The 23,245-nt window shown below is 38.4% G+C and overlaps 2 protein-coding genes across 2 annotated transcripts; one reads left to right on the top strand and one right to left on the bottom strand.

The window, feature by feature from the left end:
* Positions 1 to 195: 195 nt before the first annotated feature.
* LOC146462025 (uncharacterized) lies at positions 196 to 3,013 on the bottom strand. Its single transcript, XM_085086165.1, has 3 exons — positions 2,934 to 3,013; positions 1,241 to 1,341; positions 196 to 664 (listed from the first exon to the last, which is right to left on the bottom strand). Exons 1-3 carry the CDS (start codon positions 2,963 to 2,965, stop codon positions 498 to 500), a joined length of 300 nt encoding a protein of 99 aa, XP_084942291.1. The 5' UTR covers positions 2,966 to 3,013; the 3' UTR covers positions 196 to 497.
* Positions 3,014 to 9,751: 6,738 nt separating this feature from the next.
* Positions 9,752 to 20,513, top strand: LOC146462024 (procollagen C-endopeptidase enhancer 1-like). Its single transcript, XM_085086140.1, has 6 exons — positions 9,752 to 10,410; positions 15,679 to 15,711; positions 16,421 to 16,789; positions 17,817 to 18,197; positions 18,719 to 18,977; positions 19,411 to 20,513. The coding sequence occupies exons 1-6, from the start codon at positions 10,323 to 10,325 to the stop codon at positions 19,466 to 19,468; spliced, it is 1,188 nt and encodes a 395-aa protein (XP_084942266.1). The 5' UTR covers positions 9,752 to 10,322; the 3' UTR covers positions 19,469 to 20,513.
* The last annotated feature ends 2,732 nt before the right edge of the window (positions 20,514 to 23,245 follow it).

The raw sequence follows: 23,245 nt of genomic DNA, 5'->3' as shown, positions 1-23,245 counted from the left end.
TAAGTTAAAACTGAACCTGTCTTCACACAAGAATAATTGAGCACAAAGCGTTTCGCTCTACGACATAATGTATACATTGTACATATGCACCTAATAGCAGAAACACTGTCATAAAAAAGAAAAAGAAAAAAGCTTACATGTGAAAAGGCTGTAATAAAACCCATTCTTGGCACAAAAATGATCTACAACAAGAAATACTCCAAACAATGTTATTATACCGTTGTGCACAATTGGGAGTTTTTGAAATCCGAGAAATATGTCGGTTTGCATATAATTAATTGTTACATTTAAATATAATTCTTTCTTTTTTTCTCCATCAACTCATAAGGCAGCGTTATTGCTTTTAGGTTTACGTACTAATTAATAAAAAAACTAAAGATCTCACAGAGCAAAGTAACGGTGTACTTCGTTGAGATCTATGTTCGATCCGCGAGAGTTCACTAACAAATATCTAAGAAAATTAATTGTTCCAGCCAAAAGCTAAAATCAGTCTAATTTCATAGCACTCCAAACGTTTGCTTTCTCTGGTTATTCGGCTTTTTCTTCTTTTCTTTCCTTTCTTCAATTTTCTGCAAAAAGATATATCCAATAAACCAAGCCATGATCACCAGTACCACAACTATCACCACGGCAACGTCAATCTTGCATTCTTCAATGAGGACATCTAGTAAATCACACAATAAAGATGAATTAAATATAGGTCGATGGTGTGATACTTGCCCATTTGACGCAGTGTTATTACTTGAACAGTTATATTAAATAGATGACCAGGGGGGCGCCAGGAGGAAGGGAGCAGATTCTGCACAACTCCTCTGCAGTTTCAATACTGTTAAAACAAATGGGACGATGAGGATATTTGACGTGGGAATACAAGATCATGATGGCAAGATAATGAACTTGACTGCAAGATAAATTTCAGAAATGAAGGGGGCAAAGTTTGGTTTATGGCCTAGTGTGCCAAACTGAATTATAGGTCTTAAAAAAAAGGTCTTCGCGCAAAATTAAGATATAAAAACAAATGTTTCCTGCGGCTTTTATTTCCGGTGCGCACGATTTTACGCTGCAGCGGTGTACTTGCCCACTTCTGGTATACTGCGCACACGTCTTTTTTTGTTTTTTTTTTTAATAGAACTTTTGATTCATTTAGCTGACTTGTGTACCATAGCTGTGGAGTGGGTGGATTACGCGCAGGCGCAGCTAAAAATCCTTTCCAGCCTCGATCCTTAAAATGAGTTTTTACCTTCTCCATGGCAAGTAGATGTCCTATTGTAACTGAGCAGAACTAAAGTCTTGTTGTGCCGGTCGGCGTGCATCATTGGGCACCGATGTTGGGTTGGCGTTCTATTCCCAAACACAAAAATCAAAATTATGATATATTTTTTTCAACACGTACGGTATTCTGAACGAGTTTTTAGCTCATTAGACGTTACGTAGGTAAATAAACGATTGATTGATTGATTGATGATTGATTGATTGATTGATTGATTGAGTTTGTAGTATTCGCTGGATGAAAACATCTTTCAGTTGATAACATATTAAACGGACAACCGAAATAGAGCTCTGAAGGGTTTCTGTCTTTAAATTAAAGCACGATCTAAATCATTTTGCTAAGGCACAGGAATAAAAAACATACTGTCTTTGTTTGTTATCGTATACATTTAACGTTTTCTATGCCTTTGTCTGTACTCTTCTAAAATGACGTCATAAAAATGTTCAGTACTCAAGTGGAACAACGAGCCGCAGGCGTGTGCTTTCACTGCCAAGTTTTTAACATTTTGTGACGTCATTTTATGGTCCATTAGAATATAGACCATGGATAACTGCTGTTGACTTAGTTTTTACAATAACATGGGAAAAGTACACGCTGAATTGGCTTTATTTGCCGTTGAGAAAGCGCGCGCATTACATATGAAGTCATTTTTTATTGCTTGTGCCCTTATAGACAATACCCACGAGCCAATCAGCGCGCGGTTATTTTCACAGTTAATGTAAAAGGTGCTCTCTAGGCGTCAACAGGATGTTATTTTTTTCAAGGGCGGGGGAGGGGTTTCTTTTTGGTATGTTTTTGTTTGTTTGTTTTTTGTGGTGACGGTGGTGGTGATGGCCTCGAACTCGCTCTTCCTCGTTAAAATCAGTGGAGTTAACATAAAATACGTGATAACCGAAAAGATTTAGTTATGGCAATGTTATTCGACAAGGTTATTACTTACGGTGATTAACATGATCGAGATGAATCTAAGGTGAGATTAATTGGGTTCTTCCTTTTGTTGTTTGTATTTATCATTTCTTCTTATTGAAGAAAAAACATGATTTATTTCCAAAAAAAATCATAACAAATACATAAGCGAAAGTTCTTTACTGAGAAATTAATTTCTTCCCATTACGCATGCAAAGGCCATTCAATTTTATTGCCATTGCCAAGAATCAAAATGTTGTTGCTTGAGCTTCAAACATATATAGTTTTGGAATTTTCAACCGAACAAGCTGAAAAGTTGCCCTTCAAGACAATAACATAGCTTGGTACATCAGTGTGATAATTTGTCACGATTTGAAAAACTTGTAAATTATATATGAATGGCGTACATTTTCGCTTTCCGGCAGTGCTTTCACGATCTAAGACTGAAAATTACCAGGGAATGGATAAGCCCGAACATGTGGTAAAACAGAAAAGTAAAAAGTGTTTTTACTGGATTTAATGAAGAAAATCGTTGTTGGTTAAATAAAATTCAAGGATTTTAAAATCATGACTTCTTCATGCGGTTACAACTTAAATGAATTTTAAAGTCGCCGTGATGTTACAATTACAGTCCGTATCAGTTTTAGACTTATATGATCATTGTACACCAAAAACTGATGAAAATTATTAATGACAAGCGATGGTTCATTGAAGGTGGCAGTTGTTGTGTAGAATTCGTCAACAAAACTTGCCTTACCTTATAACAGCCATACACTTGTGGACTTGCATCAAAAACGACCTTAAAGCTGAAATGTCTGGATCTTTGTGCAAATTGATCTAGCTATGGCTGTTCAATTTTGCATAATTGATGATTGCTTAAAGTTTAAAATGCACTAGAGGATTTTTTTTTTAATTTGAAAAACACCCTGATGCGCAGGCATTGATTGTGATCGCGCGCACCTATCTGTTCCTGCCGGCTGAAAGGAATCAATCAGTAGCCATTGGACAAACGAGTTTCTATCGCATCACGATCTCGTACCAGGAGGGGGCCTGTGATGGAGTGTTTTACGACAAATGTCGTAAAACTTTATCGTTTCGCCGACAGCAAGACAACAAAGGATTCGAAAAGGATACACCAAAACCAGCATGAAAACAGGCACGTCTGCGACCCCAAGATTCAATGGTTTACTTCCATGCGATTAATGGCAACCTAATAAATCTGCATCGCTTTAAGATTAAATTAGAATTCATTTCTTTAAGACCGCACTCCAAATCGTTGTTGTGTTGTACTTTAATAATTTGTTAATACTTTATGACTACCCGCAGCTCTTAACACGATAAAAATAATATCGATATAAAAACATTATCCGATGCTGTTACATCATCGCAGTCTCAGTGAGCCAATAGCTGACATGACTGGTAGTATTTCTGCCACGAGAAGTAGCTTCTCTCATTCTTTTTCTTTATTTTTTTTTTCGATATTTAATAATTCATTTTGTACCGACATGACGCTATCCACCTCTAAACTTGGGAACCTTTAATGATAAGTCTTAGGTCTGTCAGGAAGAGGCGGACAATTTCTTAACTTTTTTGTATGGCAACAGTGTTCACCTATTTGACGAACAAAAAGCATTTTAAAAATATTTTGTATTAACATAATGTCTAAATAATACATGCTGTGACGTATGATAACGTTTTTGTTATGTCTCTCCTTGGACAAATAACATGCTACAACCGATTCAATCAATTTAGCCGGCAAACATTTTTCGATCTCTGAATACATCGTTCATGGTTTGCAAAACTTGTCTAAATCCATGATCACCACTAGATGCTTCGAAACAGCTGTACCAGTTTGCAGTAGAACCCAAGCTCTCTCCTCTTTCCCCCTTCCGCCCCCCACCCCCAAGAGAGCTTGCTCGCAGGCTAACATCATATAAGCCGCCAGCTTCAGTTCTTGTTCAGACTTTCCTGTCACTATGACAATCAGTTATATCAGTGCATGTTAATATCATTCTGTAAATGAGTCAAAGCAAATAACTGAATCTTCCTTTCCATAAATACACATTTTCGAGCCCGCGACAAGTTTCATAATTATTCCAACGGTACATACAAGACGCTGAAACAACTCAAGTAGCCTGGGAAGCAAGCCTTTTTGTGGTGTTTTCTACACTAAAAAGACGATTTCCGTATTTTGGACGAGCGCGAAATGTTTTTTGTTTTTTTCTTTTGCTCTCGTCCCAGTTTCCGCGCGGTCAAATAGCGGAAAACGCACAGACGGAAACGCTTGTTACGCAGGTTACACCACAAGCTAAGCATGGCTGCATTTTCCCTCAAAGTTCATTTTCTAGCAGATTTTCGTTGTTTTAAAATATAAAATACACTTTAATCATATTTAATAACAGCTAAAAATTGTTTTGTGCAAAACCGGTATAAGTAGATGTTTTGAGCTACTCTGGAGTTGCCGACCGTAACAGTCTGGCTTCGAAGACTTGAAGTATTAAAAAAAAAAAATTACAGAAAAACCTTGGAATAAATGGCTTGATTCAGACATTTTTGTTTTGATTGGACTGTACTTAAACCTGTCTCGCTTCGCAGATTCTGAACATCGCCGGGTTGCACGAAATTCGAAATTAGATTGCACGTACTATATAGGCCGGTTTCCATATGATCGCGGATCGCAGATCGCAGATCGCAGATCGCTTATTGCGATCTGCGATCTGCGATCCGCGATCATATGGAGACCAGCCTTTATGTTCTATCTTCTGCGATCGTCTGCGATCGTCTGCGATCATGATCGCAGGATCGCAGACGATCGCAGAAGTATGTTTCCATATGATCGCAGACGATCGCAGACCTTATTGCGATCTGCGATCTGCGATCCGCGATCATATGGAAACCAGCCTTATATGTCTTCGTAATGTACTAATTGGCTCTTCGCAACCTCAGCAGCAGGCGTTTTCTCGCGGATTTTTCCTTTTTCGCTTTTTTGACCGCGCAAACGTTGCAACGAGACCGAAAAATGGGAGGACGTGGGGAGGGGAGACTCGAAGAACTTCGCGCAAATTTATTTATTTAATTCAATATTTATCCAGGGGCATCCAATTTAGTAGAGCTACTTTAAATAGAGCCCTGACACAGCACAAGACAAAACACAAAACATTGAAACAAAAAAAAAAAACAAAACAAAAAAAAACTAGACAAATAATTAAGTTAAAAATGCAGCATGTACCGCGGGCGTTACTGCTTAAGATGGCACTTTAGTTTGGTTTTAAATTTACTGAACGCCTCTACCTGTCTAATGGTTCTCGGGATGGTGTTATAAGTTCGAGCACCGTTTATTCTGAAGCTCCCCTGATACTTAGCAGTTTTTGCGAAGGGAGGGCGCAACAAATCACGGCTTCTGGTGTTATAGCCATGGTAAAGATACGCGTGCCTAAACTCTGAAAGTAAGTACGAAGGCGCTATTCCGTGAAGACATTTATGGACTAAAAGGCATTTGTGATAATTTCTGCGCGCTTGTAGGTTGGGCCAACCAAGTGTTGATTTTAATTCCTCGGCCCCGACTGATCGACCTTCAATAATGCATGCAGCACGTCCATTTAGCTTATCTAGGTAATCTTTGCTTCCAGCCCCACAACTGTCCCAGACAGGCGGACAGTAATCAAATAATGGCAAAACTATAGTATTGTAGAACATTAGGCAAGTTGGCTTGGGGAGAACCTTACGCGCTCGACGCAGAACACCTAATCTTGACGAGATCTTGTTAAAGAAAAAACGAAAAGCGCAGAAATCCCACGGAAAAGCTTGCTACGCCACGCTACCTAACGAACTTTGCAACACCGCACGGTAAACTAATGTGAAAACAGTAAAAGATCTGAAGAAAACTGTAAGGGTCCCCATGATGCATTTGCGGCGAACAGAACCCTATTCACTCTTCTTGACTGGAAGATTCGGTGTGGTAGCTGATTGCAATTAGCCAATGTTCACACAAAAATTTATCACCATCACTCTTCGACCTTTTGCTGGCAGCAGACCAGAAATAATTTGTTTTGTCGTCTGTTTTATTAGAAATAGTTATGTTGTTTTATAGATCTGATGTCAGATTCATTCCATTTTTCCTACGTAAATATTTTAGCTTCAGAACACATTTTTCAGGTACCGGCATGCAATGAAATATAATTTCTATTTTCGTCTAGTAATTAACATGTGGTGTAGGCAAATCACAAATTGACACCAGCTTGTTTATTTATTTATTTATTTTTTGAAGGCTGTTTCGAAATAAGAACACACTCAAAGAATCCCCTTATTGACTACTAACAGCCCGCTTAAGGTGGTACTGGAGGCTAAATCGGATCTTTCGGATCATGACCTTTTTTAAACATATGGGAGATTACTTAAAATGGGACATGTACGCCAAATTTCAGAGATCAAGACTGAAGCGTTCACGAGTAATAAGCGAGAGAAGTTTGGTTTCTACGGGGTCTTTCGCGGAAAAAAACACGGACTGCCTACTGCGAAAATCCTTGTGTTGTCTTCGTGTACAATTCCCCAAAGAGTATGATGTTGAGAGATCTGTCAATAGTGCTCTCTTTTATGTGAAAGATGAGACCGTTCTGGATCTCTAGATAGATGAAATAAAATTATTGTCTTCGCTAAAGACATCATCTTTTGCGATCAACTCAGTGGTGACAATTTAGGAAATGGAAACATGGACGCTTTTGACGCCGGAAATTTCCTCAAAACCAGTAATTTGAACATCTCAGCAGTCTATTACATGATTAATATTGTTTGTAGTAATATCGCAATTCGCTTCTTGGCGCGATAATTTTACGAATAAACGCTATTTCTTATTTTCACCACCTAGCCAACTACCCAACAGCACACGCTATTCCAATATTTTTCTTTCAGGTTTGCTGGAACGCCGAACGGATACGGGTCGCCTAGCGTAATCCAACGACAGCGATCTATGACTGCATGCGAGCAACCGTACTTTTCCCCCTCATATCACGCACGAAAAGTGACGGTAAAATTATGCGGCTTTGCCGCTCGTTAGATCTATCATGCGCTAGATGCGCGCTCCAAAAATTAGGAGAAGACAGAGACTGCTCGCAGTCTAACGGCGATCTCGAAGCCTGGAGAAAACAGGAGAGAAATGCGTGATTCTCCAGCCAGCTTCCTTCAACTTATCAAAATCTAGCCCGATCCTCGACTGTGATCCTGAACCACAAGCTTTGTTAGCCTTTTCAGACTTCTCCTTCATAGTGTGTAACCACTTTCTCGGCGGCATCACTTATACTTTTCCCTTTTTTTAAACGTATATTTCCTCTCTAAACTAGCTTCTTCGATCACACGTGTTTGCCTGTTTGATTCAACGCCGTAACACTGTTGGGGTTCTGTTGCGGGTGCCGTTGCTATGCAGAGGTGTCATTGTTTATAATCGCTTCTCCTGATTGGTTTCGCGGGAAAAATAGCACCCCGTAAAAGGAAAGAAAGGGCCTAGAAAGGACCGTTTTTGATGATTTACCGCTGTAAACTGTTATTACAGGCGTAATCCAAGCCGACGAAAGCTTTCGAGCTGATTTTTTGACGATTCCAGCCCAATATTGAGAAAAAAATACATGTTGATAGAAAGGTGGGAGTTGGATCAGTGCAATATCTCTTCATTGATTTATAGCATGGACTAGAAACTTGGCAGACGTAAACTACATTAGTGAAAGAAAATTTTTGTGCGAGTACGTCAGATGGCTGTGAATGCGAGACTCATAGCCTCATTGCCTATTTCGTAAGGGTGCATTGATGACATTCCTAGTGGTAATTCGTTTCCATTTGACTTTTCTGTGACGTACTCCTACCAAAGTTTAGATTTTAATGATATGTGTCAGATGGCCCAAGCTTAAATAAGTGGAATGAATTCTCTTTTATAAGCTACATTCAAAAACACGAATTGGGAAGATATCAACCACGCCCATTGAGAGCTCAAATTTCACAAATTCCTTTCATTCTTTCATATTGAAAATGTTTTTTGCAGAAACTACATACATAAACGTTTTACATGTGAAAATATGATAAAAATTGAACAAGTATTTCAACAAATATGATTCATGTAGATATGTGACAAAAATGCGAAAATTAGCCTCCAGTACGTTATCTTGAATTTGTTATTCTTATAGTCCTAATTGATAAGTCGCAGTTCTACTGAACCTGTAAACCAAACACAGCGGATTTAAATGGCGAAACTGACTAATCAAAATTCAAAGCAAATACATATAACAAGCAGTTAAGCGCGGGAAAACGCGGGTAACCGGCAAGCCGGGATTGGTGTGGGTTTCACCTTTCGTTGGTTGAGAAAGTAACGCAAGTTTTGTTAGCCAATCACAGGGCGTAGTGGAGCACAACTAAAATCCAACACAAAGATAAGAACCGAACTTGCACGCCCTTTGACTTTTTCATCCCATTCAAAAGGTGTATACATGCATTACTCGTTTCTTGTCTGATTCATGATATTTTTTTTCAGTTTTTCTGGGGCTTGAATTATATTCGACGTGATAGTGCAAGTCTGTTAGTTCTTCTTAAGCTTATGTTTTTCATGATTGTATTTCATTTTTCTAGTCATTTTAAAATTTTTGTGTAATTATTATCAAAGCTCCCGCTGATACCTGTGTCTGTCGACAGTGGGACTCGTGGTTTTAAATATAAACGGCGTGCATCTGCAAATCCGACTAAAAATTGTGTCTATAAACTCTAACTCATGTCGACTATCTTGCTATATCTATACAAGCAGTTTTAGTCATGGATGTGACAGATGTGACGATCGTCACGGACTAATCCCGATGACTACAAGCAAAGAAATGTCTTTATTTCTAAAAGCTAACATTTGACCTGTGACAGTCAGAATACAACATGCCATGCAGTGTTCCTAATTCGATTAGATGAAAATCGAAATAAATGTTGAGAATGTGTTCTTCACGGTGATGGCATTTATTGTCCACTTCTGATCAGTCGACCGGTGCACTTTTCGACACATTACACATATTCGTTCGTATTAGTTTTAATGATGTGAACGCCATCGGAACCAGTTACAGAAAAAAAAAAAAAAAAAAATCAAACTACTGACTTATTCTTCCGATCCTATAGTTTTACTGAGGCCGGCAAGACTTGGACAAATGAAATAAAGATAATAATCGCGGTCAATTCACTACAGTCAATAAATAAATAACAATCAAATTATGTTGTGGCCACACGCTACAATTATTTCCTACGAGGGTAAACGGATGCACTACTGACTCTCGAACCGATCGTTTGGGAACATGACAGTCATTTTTTTGGTCGTATTTAATCATTCGCGATAGCCTTTTTCGCCGTTGCCTTCAGTCCATATGTCGATATAATGATAACATCGATAAATTAATAAACGAGAGATATTGAATGCTTATTACGAATGTATAAACACTTCAAACCTCAAACAACCTCAAACGGTGAAAAGTGGAAAAAGACAAAAGCCGGTAACCACAGTATAGATAACGACAGTCAACGGCAATAGAATTTTCTGTTCAATATTTTATTCCTATTCCCTCAACAATCCCGGAGTCACCTCCTTATTAAAGATAGATAAAACTGCCCCCAAGCTTTCGTTGCCAATCTAAATACTCAGTGAAAATTAAAGAAAAAGTAAATCTTGAAATAAAACGTTCTGGTCCGAGAGAGCTTACGCTGCAAATCAGCATAACTGACGCACAATATTGTTAAACACAGACAGCTCAGTGTTATCCGTTTCAGTGTTTGCATTCATTTTTTCAGAAATTTGCATAAATGTCGTTCACAAGTCCTTTAGTGAGACGTTTAAATAAAATTGTCAGTTTTACAAAGCAAATTTATGTGCTGCGATCATGATAAAACTCGTGCCAGGCTCATGTCGTTGTTCAAAGTTCTCTTGCACTGAACTACTAACCAGTTTTTTTATTGATATTTTTAGCAGATGACCCCTTTGTAAATTCTATCAATAGACTTCATATTAATTCTTCAATAGCTTGGGACGTGTTTTCTAGCACCTGCCAAATTCAGGCCGGAAATTTGCATAAACAAAAAAAAAGCAAATATTTTTTTGCGTGACGTCGATTCGGTGGAGGTCAACATTGGCACAAGACCAATGCTGTATATGCCGTTTCGGATCCACTCGAATGGGCTAGAGAAAAAAAAATTGGTTACGATTATTGCGATGATAAAAACCTTCCTAGGTAAGTACACCTTATAACGTTACTGTAATACGACTCAGTATGCATACCGTAAATGTCATTTCAGTTATTTTCGCCATATGCATCAATGTGCGTGTACGTCTGAATCGGAAGCACAACATCCGCGACTTTTAAATGTGGAGTATCAAATTGTAGAAGCGAGAACAGTTTTCTTCAGTGTTTCTTTGCACTCGAAGTTTTAGCTTTATCTTTCCTTGCATTTTCCACGATTCGACGAGCAAATCTCCTACATATCAAACGGCGTTGCGCCTTGAAAATGGCGTCGGCCATCACGCAACCTCAGCACTTCAGTTCTCTCGCTGTCCCATTAATTAATTTCCACTCTGTTCAGAATTGTACGTACCATTAGCACAAAAGTACAACGGTTTAAGACGAAATGGAAGCAGTGCGATAGCGCTACATCGGCGTTCGCCCGCACAAAAGAAGGCTCTATAAATGCGCTGTAGAATCACAAAGTAAACAGAGAACGTAGTGTGACCAAAACAAACACTAGCCACGTGTTCTGCTGTTTTCTTTATGCCACATGCTCTTTTGTTGATGAATTTTGCCTTAAAGTATTGTGAAATTTATAATAGAGCAGACATCAACACAGGGAAAATCGTTCATGAAAAATGCAACTTTAAATTGAGCCTAATACAAGGAAATTCTAAAATTGTTGAAATTATTTAAATGTATCCCTAGTCGCATTTCTGTTTGCTTGCTGTAAATTTATGCCTTTTGCAACGCAAGGCTTTCGAAACCACGTTGAACTAAGATCTTCCGGTACAAAAGTACAATTAATAGTTCGCACATCTCTGTCATTTTTCTGTCAGATCATCTCGACGTTAAGTACAAATAGAGCTCAACTATGAATATATCATCAGTTTATATTAAATTTATACTAGACTTTTCTATTGTTGGGATATTTAACAATAAAATATTCCGACGATCGCGCGTTCGATATGAGAAAATAGATACCCAACGAAGCGAGGCTATAATCATCTCATATCCAACAAGCGCGAGTGGAATAATTGTTTTTATTAAAAAGAGGGAAATATTTCTAGATCTTTCTGATGTCGCTTTGCAAGAACAACCAGAAGGCTATTTAATGGTCTTTACTCCTCGGGCAAATAATGACTCATATACCACGGCCGCTAAGCCAATGAAGTCCCTGGAATTGCATTATACAATGATCTAGTTTTTAATATAATGAATATAAGACATGCTGTGGTAGCTCTACACTATTTTGCCCTAAGGAAACTTGACTTATTGAGTTTAGTGCGACTAATTTTGACCTGGATAAAGTTGCTTGGATATGTGAAACGAACTATAGAGTTTCTCTTTACAGCTACACCAAAGCGAGAGAAAGGGAAGTTCAAATCCTAAGACTGCTAACCAACATAGACGTTCGTTGGTTAATACTTGGATGATTTATCATGCTGTGGGGCCAATATTTTTAAAACAGCGTGTGTTGTGTGCTAAAGTAATTTTGCGGCCTTAAAGCGCGCCAAGACGATGTCGCTGAGTATGTTTTGAATTAATAATCTTTGCTAAGTTCAATTGAGTTTTAACAAGAGACTATGAGATTTTAACCGCCGTTAGTATTGCATTTTAACGGTGAATAATTCATTTTCTTCCGTGCAAGAACAGTCGGGTGGCAACTCATTCATCATCCCGATAAGCTTTTCAACAGTTAACCTAAATATTCCGTGATGACCTTTCAAACACTTTCCTCCAGGAGGAAATGAAACCTGAGGTAACTTTTGCCTCGGGTGATGTCGACTAAATTGTATTTGTCCATGGTAAATCATTTTTCCTTGAGAAAGAGTGTGTGAGTACATACGGGTTTCTGTACAATACCAGTACAATACTGAACAAGTTAGGTTTACTCGGATTTTCCTTTTCCGGTCACTGACTGAAAAAAATGCATTTATCATTAATTGACCAAAGCATATCATCATATTCCTTTTACATATATCACTCATCGGCATTCCAATCCTAGTAGTATGCAGAATGTTTGTCGGTAGGTTCGAGTCCTGTTGGGAGAACCCGGATGTTCTTTTTCCGAGTATGCCTATGTCACTAGCTGAAAAAAAAAAAAGGTTTCCATATTTGATATTTATTACTTGGCCGACAGAGAAGCTGCATCGGCATGCACTGCATAAATAACCAGCGACAATTGATCAAAAGCTGTTTTTATTTCCAAAGAAAATATAAATATTTTGGTGAGCTTCTAAAATCTTAAAAATAGACCTTGTAGCCGATAAAACTAGCCTGAACTCGATGACTTTTTTTCTTTCAAGGGGACTAAGCTAAGCTCGTGCGCTATCAGTTTAAACGCTGTTTGGCGAGTGTTCCATTGCCCTTTACAATCACAAAAAAAAAAAGAAAATCGCTGTTTTAATGGCGGTTTACATATCTAAGCTCAATGTTCACATAACGACACCGAAGGGTGGTATGATTTTGTGTTTCCGGAGCTGTGACAAGACTCATTTGTCAAAATCTTCTCAGTGTGGCGGCTCGGAAGCAACCGTTTTACTTGCCCAGCCCACCACCGAACTTGTCGCATAAGCCAACAATTGTCTGCAAATACCAGTCGCGCTGACCTCATTATCCAATGCATAAGGTTCCAGGAAAACTAAAATTTAAACTGTAGAATATTTCTCATGCCATATCTAAATATGATGTTGGATCGAGCTACAAGCGCTTTTATCAACGCGTATTAAATGCACAACAGTGGAGAAGTAGTGAGTGCGTCAGGGGGTGTTTAGTCCTTTCTGTAGCCTGTCCGTGGCTTTCAGAAATTGGCGAGCGGCACCAAAAACATTGCGAGTGCGAAAAAAAAACGAGAAGTGACTGGGCGGAGGAGACGCCTTCTCTGCACGTCTCTCCACCTAATTATATTATTCGCTTGCATCGCAGTTTTTTCTTGCCGCTCCCCACAGGCGCCTGGGACAGGCTATCCATTTTCATTGCGGCTTTCACGCAAAGAATTAAACGACAATCTCTCCTTAGGTTTATCCCGTCACCTTCTTTCAAGACGCACACAAAGTTGATTGATTAATTAATTAATTACATCCATTTTGAAATCACTGGTGATCCTTGGAATCTGATTGGTCCAAAATGGTGCAATTTATTCCCAAATTGCACCATTTTTTGCTCTAAAGCCCCATTTACACTACGGGAAATTTTTGGCACGGCTCGGATAAAAATGGTACACGTACCAAAAACTATAGCACTGATTTCCTGTTTACACGTCTTTTTTTCTGCCGTGCTAAGCGGCGTGAGAAAATGTTTTGGTACTGGTAAAAGGCTCAACATCTTGGGTAGCGTACGCGATTATTCCTTAGGGCGCATGCGGCCAATGGCTTATTTCATTCAAACATGGCAGGTAAGAAGTATTTGGAGTGTCTACTTCTAAAAAGGCCACACATCTTGTCGCAGGGACGTCGAAAATTAGTCTCTTCCTGTTCTTCTTTCCAGAATAATAGAAAAGGCGTGAAGATACAAATATGTTCATTGTCATAGCAGCAATGCTGCCTTGTAACTGTCCTATCGAGCAACGATTTTGGATGTTAACACGTAATGGTCACTGATTTGAGTTGTTAGAAACAGTATTCAGGGACAAGGAGTGTATTCCTTTACTTCATTTCCTTTCTTAGAGTGACCCTGAGATTTTCTTGGTGACTTGCTTGTTGCAGGGCGCGCCGATTCCGCCATGTTGAATGGAATTAATACACATGCTCCAACAGATGGTGCTGACCACAGTTACGAAGGCTCGTCAGGAAAAAATTGGTTTGGCACGGTCAATCGTTTACACTACACATTTCGTCCGAGCCGGGCCGAATTTTTGGGAACGCGTACCAATTTCACCCGTGCTCGGACTACCTTTTCAGAAGGGCCGAGCACGGGTGAAATTTTGGGTCGGCAGGGATAAAATTTGGTACGGCATAATCATTTACACTACAAAATTTACCCGAGCTGAACCTTTTTATTGGGTACGCGTGGCATTTTTATCCGAGCCGTGCCAAAAATTTTCTGTAGTGTAAATGGGGCTTAAATCGCATCCTTTCTTTAGCCCATCAAAATGGAAATGAAGTAACACAAATATAATATTAATATTGACAATGATACTCTGTGATTTCATAGTGGATGTAATTAAGTGGTAATTGAACTTCGTGTCGTGCAATTTTGGTCTGAAATCATACTTGTGATTTCAAATCAAACTCGCGCTGCGCGCTCGTTTGATTTTGAAATCACGCGTATTATTTCAGACCAAATTGCACTCCACTCAGTTCAATTACCAATATTAATTAAATCAACTCTGTTTAACGAGGGTGACGGACAAACCTGTGATCCTCAGATTCCGGATCTAGTTGGAATTTGGAAATGTTGGTTTTTGAGGGGAGGTGGAAACCGGAATACCTGGAGAAAAGCCTCTCTGAGCAAGGACGAGAACCAACAACGATGAACTCAAGCCACATGTGATACCGAGTCCGGGAATCGAACCCGAGCCACATTGATGGGAAGCGACAGACTCGTACCCAGTCGCTATTTACGTGTTTTGTGAGGTGAGAAGATTGGATACGAGGATAAATTGAGACGTGCGGGGTGGCATGGGAAGAGGCAAAGGAAAAATAGCGACTGGCAGATTTTGATCCAATATGGCGTTCGTCCGAAGAGTGATTTCTTTTTTGTTGGCTTGTAATGTCGAGCTGCCGTAATGGCTTCTTCGCGGGAATATTCGCGGGAAGACAAAATATGACTGTGATACTAACCTTTGATCCACAATTCATTGAAAGAACTGTCCAAATCACCCACATCGTCTTCCCACGAATGTTCCCGCGAAGAAGCCAACAAAAAAGAAATCACTCATCGGACGAACACTTTAGCTCGTTAAATACCAAACTAGAACCCGCAGTGAATTTTGACTGCAAGAAATGTCTAAAATTACTCCGTTTTCTTGAAAAAGAGCACTGCACGGTTCCACGCACGATTGCACGGCTCTTTCAAACGAAATCTGCCAGTCGCTATTTTTCCTTCGCCTTTTCCCATGACACCCCGCGCGCTTCAATTCATCCTCGTATCCAATCTTCGCACTCTACAAAACACGTAAATGGCGACTGGGTACGAGTCAGGGGACGCAAGTGCTCTCCCCACTGCGGCATCCCTGCTCCTCACGATCATTTGTTTCTTTGTTTTTGTTTTTGTTGTTGTTGTTGTTGTTTTATTACAAATTACTGACTGTTGCTTTGTTTTTAATGGTTTCAGTTTTCTATCTAGTGGAATGTGCTTTAACAAAATGTAAGTTTCGATTCTTTTATGAAAAATTTTATGGTTAACAAAACTCATTTTAGGCCGGACTAAACTTATAATTATGCAACTGATCTTAGTATCCAGGCCTAAACAATAACTTCAGTGCCTTTAAGAATCATAAACTTATCACAGACACCGATATTGGCAATTGAAATCTGAGGCACAGGTATAAACGGTACCTTTACCGTAAAGTAGAGGGTTTGGACATCCTCATGTAGCTGATTGTGTCGTTTTAAACCGCACTAATTTACTGGCTCATACTGAAGTCACGGATTTCTCGATTATAAAAATGTTAACCTAAGGTTGCGTTCGATTGACCGTATAGGTGGTTTGCAACCAACCCTTAGAGATTCAAAAGACAATGGTGCGGCAGCCACGCTGGATGACAAAACGATCCAACATGGCCGCCATACCATGGTCTTTTTGGATCTCCAGGGATTGGCTACAAACCGCCTATTGCGGAATAAGAATAAGAATAAGAATAAGAGGAATAGCTGTTAAATTTCTCCTTTTAATTAATTTGAGAAGACAGACCTGCAAATATTCGCTGACGCATGATATATTAAGAGCCATCTCGTACTCCAGTAACTTCTAAATCCTCTTACGAGGGATTTCTTGTCATTGTTGCATATCAGTTCCTATTCCGGAAAAGGGTCAATCGAACGCAGCCTATAAGCTTGCTTTTCTTCTCCAACAGGGTGTCCTGAAAATTTCCATTTTAATAACGATTCTGGGACCCTAAGAAGTCCAAGACCTCATGGTTCTTTACTCTACCCGGACAACGTTCTCTGTGAGTGGAGTATCACGATTCCAGAAAACTACCAACACGTCAAACTGTCTTTCAGTACCTTTGACTTGGAGGAATGTCCGCAATGCAATTGCGATTACGTGGAAGTTTTTGATCTCATCGGACCCAAAAAGATTTCACAAGGAAAGTTCTGTGGTAGCTTATTACCAGGTCCATTCTTTTCCAGTGAACAAACATTGTCAGTTGTGTTCAAGTCTGATCATGGAACTAGCTCCATAGGATTCACAGCTTCGTATACTCCAGTGCTCCCTGGAGCAGGTGAGTTTATGCACCTATAGCTATCAGTGTTATTCCGCTGGGAGCGGGGAGGGGGAGGCCGGAAAACGGTCGGACGGTGGAACCCAGCTGAGATTTTTTGTCAGTCGAATGACTCACTGCAAGAAATTTGTGGATAATCAAAAGATTAACAAATGCCCTTTAAAGGAAAGAATGTCCAGTTACTAGCTAAGGCCATCAAATGTCTCCATTACGGCCGAAATAATCTCAAAATTGCGAATCCCCCGTCTATCCCCGGCTTCCCCTCCCTCAGTGGCTTAACGCTGATAACTGCATTGCATTCTCAGGACACCTATTACCATTGCTGTAAGCTATCATCATTATCATTTTCGTTGTCGTTATCATTATCGCCATCTTTTGTGATCGGTCTTTGTCATTGTTCGGTCATGTTTTATTTTTATCCCAAATCAAGGTGGCGTATTATACCGGAAAGAAAACAAGAAAAAGCAATTGAATCCACAAATTCAGTGGATTTAAAAACTCTCCATAGTATATTTCTAAGAAGACACTTCGAACAAAGATGTTAACATCTTGAACCGGTCTTTTAATTTTTTAACTTGAACCACAACATTATACGAACACAGACTGACACTTGATTAATCCGCCAAATCTTTGACTAAACACAACCTACCAAAGGATTAAACCAACACTTGATTGGGCCAAAATTCTTTACATTTACTAAATAATTAACCTAAAAAGTAAACTGTCTTTCAATGTATTAAGAATTGCAAACTAGTGATCGTAAAATTGGCGTAAAAAGAAGGTTATCCATTTTATCCAGTTTACGCAAAACATATTTCGTCTAAATCGGACAAATTTTACCTCTCATCATCTGGTTCAGTTTAAAGATTTTAACCACGGAGAATCCCATTCAATTCCAACTGAAAATTTTTTAAAAGTTCGGGCACATTTCCTACGAAAAACTAAATCATCCATCTCTCAATGATGCTCTTGATTCTTCTAGGTGCAGTAAATCGATTAGCTGAAGTTAATTTGCCTTGAATTTCAGTTTGCAGGAACGCTACTCATCTTGTCACCAGTGGAGGTACAATACATAGTCCTGAATTTCCAACTCTACGATACCCCAACAATATGAATTGTGTTTGGCAAATCACCACTCCACCAAACACTCGTATAGGGTTAAAGGTTCGTTCTATGTCCATACAAATCTGTGATAAGATCGGAACTCCTGAAGCTTGTTCTTGCGATTTCCTTGAAATCAGAGACGGAAAATCTTCCAGCGACCGCTTATTGGCGACTTTATGTGGGGATAAACTACCCGGCGATCTGTATTCAAGCGGGCGACATCTTTGGGTGAGGTTCAGTTCAGACGACAGTGTTTCTGACTCAGGTTTTGTCGCATCGTTTTCTTCCGCGAAGATCATAGAAGGTGGGTTGAACGGCAATACTCAGGGAAATCTGAAGCCGAATTTTGTGATCGAAACTACCATTCTCCCATTTTATTCTGATTCCGAGACAAACCACAAGGTCGTCGACCTTGTTCTGTAAACTGTAAGCACTTGTATTCATTCAGATTAGAAAAAGGTTCCAGTGAGCGCTGGATTGACGGAACGGTGTCCTGTTAAAATACCCATATATCGATTACGTAACTTCCTTTATCACGACAAAGAGAAATACCGCAATATAAATTGTAAAATTATGTCAAGGAATTCCATATAGCATGACAGAACAAGTAGTCAGTTTGGGGATAAAGTGCAGGATTACAATGATGACGAAGGTGGATCACAGTTCATTAAACTTTTATATGGGCTTTGCAAGAGGCAGAGAAATTGGCATCAACAATCGTTATCATTTAGGCAGAAGCTGGGCATTGGCTACATGTAGGGGTAGTGTTAGGGTTGGTCGTCCACATTTCTAATCCTAATTCTTGGCTAAATTATGCTTTTTCAGGACATTCCTGTCCAGGAATCTGGAAATATCCGTTGAAATGCCCAAAGGAGTTTAACCTCAATACGAACAAAACTGAAGCTTGTTGCTATGACAACGGTCCAAACTGCTGTAAGCCAGGAGGAAGGCGATGCACTGATGAAGGAGCAAGTAAGAGAGACTACTGTCCGCGCCCGAACGATGATGAAAAGTTACAACGTTGCTGCGTAAAGAACGGCAAGCCCTCTTGTTGCGCATCATCGGGCGTGTACCACAAGTTTAGGTGAGTTTAACAACTGAAAAGAAATGACAAATGCAAGTTGACGCAAAGGCCCTTAAATAAACTTTCGTTTTGCATCTTAATAGTGGAACGTGGAAGCGATTAAATTAATTTAACTAACAGCCGAGATTGTGCATGTGTCGCTCCAAATAGTTGAGTTATTCTTGGAAGTTATTATAAATGATATGTATGACTTCCAAATCAGGGATTGAAATGACTCCAATCCCCCAATGCCTAAAGTTGAGTTATTCTGATTTAACTTCACTTCCATCTGAAAGAGTCAGTGACTTATCTCAGGAGTTTTACTGTGACATTGTAGCTCTTTGTGAAGTATACGTTATTTTACCGTTTACTGTAAATATGCCACCCTACTACAAATTACACCTTCTATTAAATGAAAAGTGTTTAGTGACAATTTGTACTGTTTGTGTTTCAGATTAATCTTTTTGCTTGGGGTTGTCGTCCATGTTTATTACCTGCTCGGCAAGTGGTGAAGCGGCCGGCACGTAAATAATATATGTAACAATAGTTAGGATTTTAAATTGGAAAATTCGAATAAGAGAATATAAAAAGGTCTTACAAGGAAACTCGTGTCTTGGCAAGATGAAAAACGCATCGAACACAAATCTGGTAAAATGGCACTTTAACGAGTTCTCTTTCTCGGCCTTTATCCTTCTTTAAAGAAACCGAGGTAAACAAGCTTTGTACGAAAATCCATCTTAAGTTCACACCGTTCGACTAGTGATGATTTTGAAAAGAGGTCGACTTCCTCTCCCTATATATATATATATATGCCTATTCCCTTTGCCTTGTCTCTCTATCTCTGTTATTTCTATCTCTATCTTTAGACTCTATCTAGTTCAACAGTCATACACTTAAGACGTGACTTTTAATACTGATTTGGACTTTAATACTGATTTGGAATATTGATTAGGCACCGTTTTTTCCCAGACCGTTTCCCGTTTTAGACGAATTCTTTGTATTCTAAAAATGAAAAATGATTCGGTAAATGTTTTGTCTATTAGAATGAAGGCTATTAATTGTCTGAATGAATGAAACACGTTTAAAATTTATTTGGCGAATATTAATGTCGTCTTATTTTTAAATTGGAACAGTTTAGTTATGAATGCTCTTTTGATTTATATATTATATGAATTACCGATAGTTAGCAATTTTATGAAACTTCAAGTATAGGAAGAAATTTTGAATAAAATATGTAAATTCTGTAGGGGTATTAACAGAAATTTTACTTCAACGCGTATATTTTTCAGTACAACAACCGAGTCCAATTTTTTCCAATTTTACCATTTACGAAGCGACGCATCATAACGAGTACCATACTTCCCTTCTGAACTCCGACCTTCTTGGTTCTTTTCACCTTTTCTGAAGACGTTTCCCGTTTTAGACGAATTCTTTGTATTCTAAATTAAAATGAAAAATGATTCGGTAAATGTTTTGTCGATTAGAATGAAGGCTATTAATTGTCTGAATGAATGAAACACGTTTAAAATTTATTTGTCGTCTTATATTTATGGATACTGATTTTTTTTGGTTCATTTTATTTCACACTATTTACACAACATTAACATAAAAAGTAAAGTATTACAACAGATAATTACAAGATAAAAATAAATACAGTACAAATTATAAAATGTGTGTGGTGGTCACCACACACGCGCTTCATCACTCAAATTGGAACCGAATTTAATTATGAATGCTCTTTTGATTTATATATTATATGAATTACAGATAGTTAGCAATTTTATGAAACTTCAAGTATAGGAAGAAATTTTGAATAAAATATGGAAATTCTGTAGGGGTATTAACAGAAATTTTACTTCAACGCGTATATTTTTCAGTACTACAACCGAGTCCAACATAATACTTAAGACAAACTCAAATACAATTTTACTGTTTTAGAATTCTCCGAAATTTGAAAGTTTGAAATTAACTTTACTTTTCTAAAAATTACAAAAAAAGTAACTGGAAAATAATTTGTTAACAGTGGCATGGGGCAAATTTTATAGCTCTGAAGTTTATTTTTTAAATTACATTTTCTTCGGGCTTTAATATCGACGTTATTGTCGATGTTATAAGTATTAGGATTTTTAATTGAGGGTGTTTGCTCTTTCGTCGGTTTATAATTCAGATAGTTGTACAGTAACTGTTTCATATAAATTTTAACATAGCAAAAAAAATTGTAATTTAAATACATAAATCTGATTGACTTGCACGGTGGCCACTGTGACGTCATGTGCTCCAAGGTGTATCCTGGGACCAATTTAATGAAACGTTTAAACTTATAGCCAACAGAACTGTTCCCTTGTAATTACACGCGCATGTAGAAAATTATCTCAACAAACTTTGCATTTAAATTGTTTGAAGTCTTCAATGAGGATTACCGAACTCGTTTTGAACTCTTTACTGCATTCTTTCTTGTGTACGCACGTAAAAGCAGAGGCCCAGTTTATAAATTACAAATGAAAAACAAAAAAGATTTATTAAATTGGGACCTGTTTGTTAATTCCCAGAATGGATACTCCACACCAAGGTTGGACACCTCATGATGTTCACACAAAGTAGTATTCTTAATTTTCATAGTCCTGGCGTAGACGAGAATAGAAGTCCTTTCAAAAGGAAGAGAACTGAGAGAAAATAGCTTCATGTAAGGTAGAGAAGAGCGTTGTGGGGTTGAGCGCTGATCAACAATATTTAGGCCTAAAGCACTAATTAGAAAACGGTTAGCTGTCATTTGTTGCCATTGCTAACTCTCTGAAATAAGATAAAAATTAACATTTTCGTCAGCTAGCCTTGGAATATGGATATATGGATACGGGAGATATGAAGAAATTTTTGCCGTTAGTTTGAAATATGTTTGTTTTCTGCTCTGTAAACTTCATAAGGTGTCCAGCCTTTTTAGGGGGTATCTGATTGTAGTAACAACCATGTATCTTGGTCTCATGAAAAGATTCTTTTCATTTTTTGTTTGGTATCAGATGTCCTAAATATCCCTTTTTTCAAACTGGAATAATTTTACTGGCATGGCAAGAGTTGTCTTCCGAAATGGCTCGGTACTGGCCTATTGCAAAAGCAACTACAATATCCCTTTTAACAGGGCTACGAATAAGGAAATTATTTAATTGTATATAATTCAAAGTGTACTATTACATTTTTATGGACCCTCTGGGTCCTCTGAATATAGACCAAAAATTATATTATACTACTGTATTAAAATTTATTAAAAAAAACTACGATTAAAGATACTCTATTACTCAAGCCTACCCGAATCCAACGCTTCATGAATTTTTCTTAGGAGTAAAACAAAAACTCAGTATGACGTGCTTGGTACTGGCAACGTCTACATCCGGGAATGTAAAGAAACATGCGAAGTTGAAAATAAATATATGACGATGGACTATAGTGTGTGTGGTTTAATTTTGTGTTCGACTTAGTGCCAACCGTACGATCAGTCGTAAGGGACAACGAAAACTTTACAGGTCTCTGTGTATCGCGCTTTTAATGGGACAGTTAACTGACAAATACTTTAGTGTTAAAATATTTTCAAATATTTTTTTTTAACGGGAAAAAATATTAAACAGGGAATTCCGGTTTAACAGGGACCTAGCCTGGCCATTCCCACTGTAATTTATATCAACCCTCACGGCGTTGACAACTGACAAACAACATGCTTCGTTTTCTACGACGTTTGCTGATAAAATAGGCCATTTTACAGTTGTGTGCTAAGTGACCTGGCCTTGAATTGGAAGCGAGGTTGGGGTGACCTTGTTTTGATACAAAACCTCACTGCTTTTCATATGTAGATGAAAACTAGTTAGCATAAGAACAACATGATCTACATATGAAAAGCAGTGAGATTTGTATCAAAATTCAGAGCGGAAAAACGCAAAAAGCATGCGCGAACTCTGCGCGAGCGCGGGGTCTCAAAAGTTTCAAAAATGGCGGCAATTTCAATTTCTTATCTTCAACAATTTACTATCCTACCCCAGATGTCCTGGTAAGTAGCGAAGATTTCCTCACACAAGAGGAAAGCTGCAGATGTAACCTTGCTGTGGTTCGATTTTCTTATGGATTCTTAAACTCTAAAAAAGATTTCAAAGCCCTCGTTGTTCCCGCAGCGCGTAAACAAATCGCCTCTACGGGTCTGTTATTGTAACAGACCTTTTTACCAAAAAATGACAGTATAAGCAAACCCCTGAATATTTAAGGTCGAGAGCTCAACCGAGGGTAGGTATATAGTTAATCGTTAATTA

The sequence above is a fragment of the Pavona decussata genome, unplaced genomic scaffold (genome assembly GCF_977016875.1).
Source record: "Pavona decussata unplaced genomic scaffold, jaPavDecu1.1 SCAFFOLD_192, whole genome shotgun sequence".
Classification (NCBI taxonomy): domain Eukaryota; kingdom Metazoa; phylum Cnidaria; class Anthozoa; order Scleractinia; family Agariciidae; genus Pavona; species Pavona decussata.
This window is presented reverse-complemented; position numbering and strand designations above follow the sequence as displayed.

Bases quoted from the DNA above. Each gene is read 5' to 3' on its own strand.
- LOC146462025 (XM_085086165.1), bottom strand. From the start codon at position 2,965: ATGCAAGTCCACAAGTGTATGGCTGTTATAAG. The intron at 1,342-2,933 runs GTAAGGCAAGTT...GTTTGGGAATAG, and splicing joins AAGTGTATGGCTGTTATAAG to AACGCCAACCCAACATCGGT. The intron at 665-1,240 runs GTAAAAACTCAT...GTGATTTACTAG, and splicing joins ATCTACTTGCCATGGAGAAG to ATGTCCTCATTGAAGAATGC.
- LOC146462024 (XM_085086140.1), top strand. From the start codon at position 10,323: ATGCTGTATATGCCGTTTCGGATCCACTCGAATGGGCTAGAGAAAAAA. The intron at 15,712-16,420 runs GTAAGTTTCGAT...CTTCTCCAACAG, and splicing joins GGAATGTGCTTTAACAAAAT to GGTGTCCTGAAAATTTCCAT. The intron at 16,790-17,816 runs GTGAGTTTATGC...CTTGAATTTCAG, and splicing joins TCCAGTGCTCCCTGGAGCAG to TTTGCAGGAACGCTACTCAT.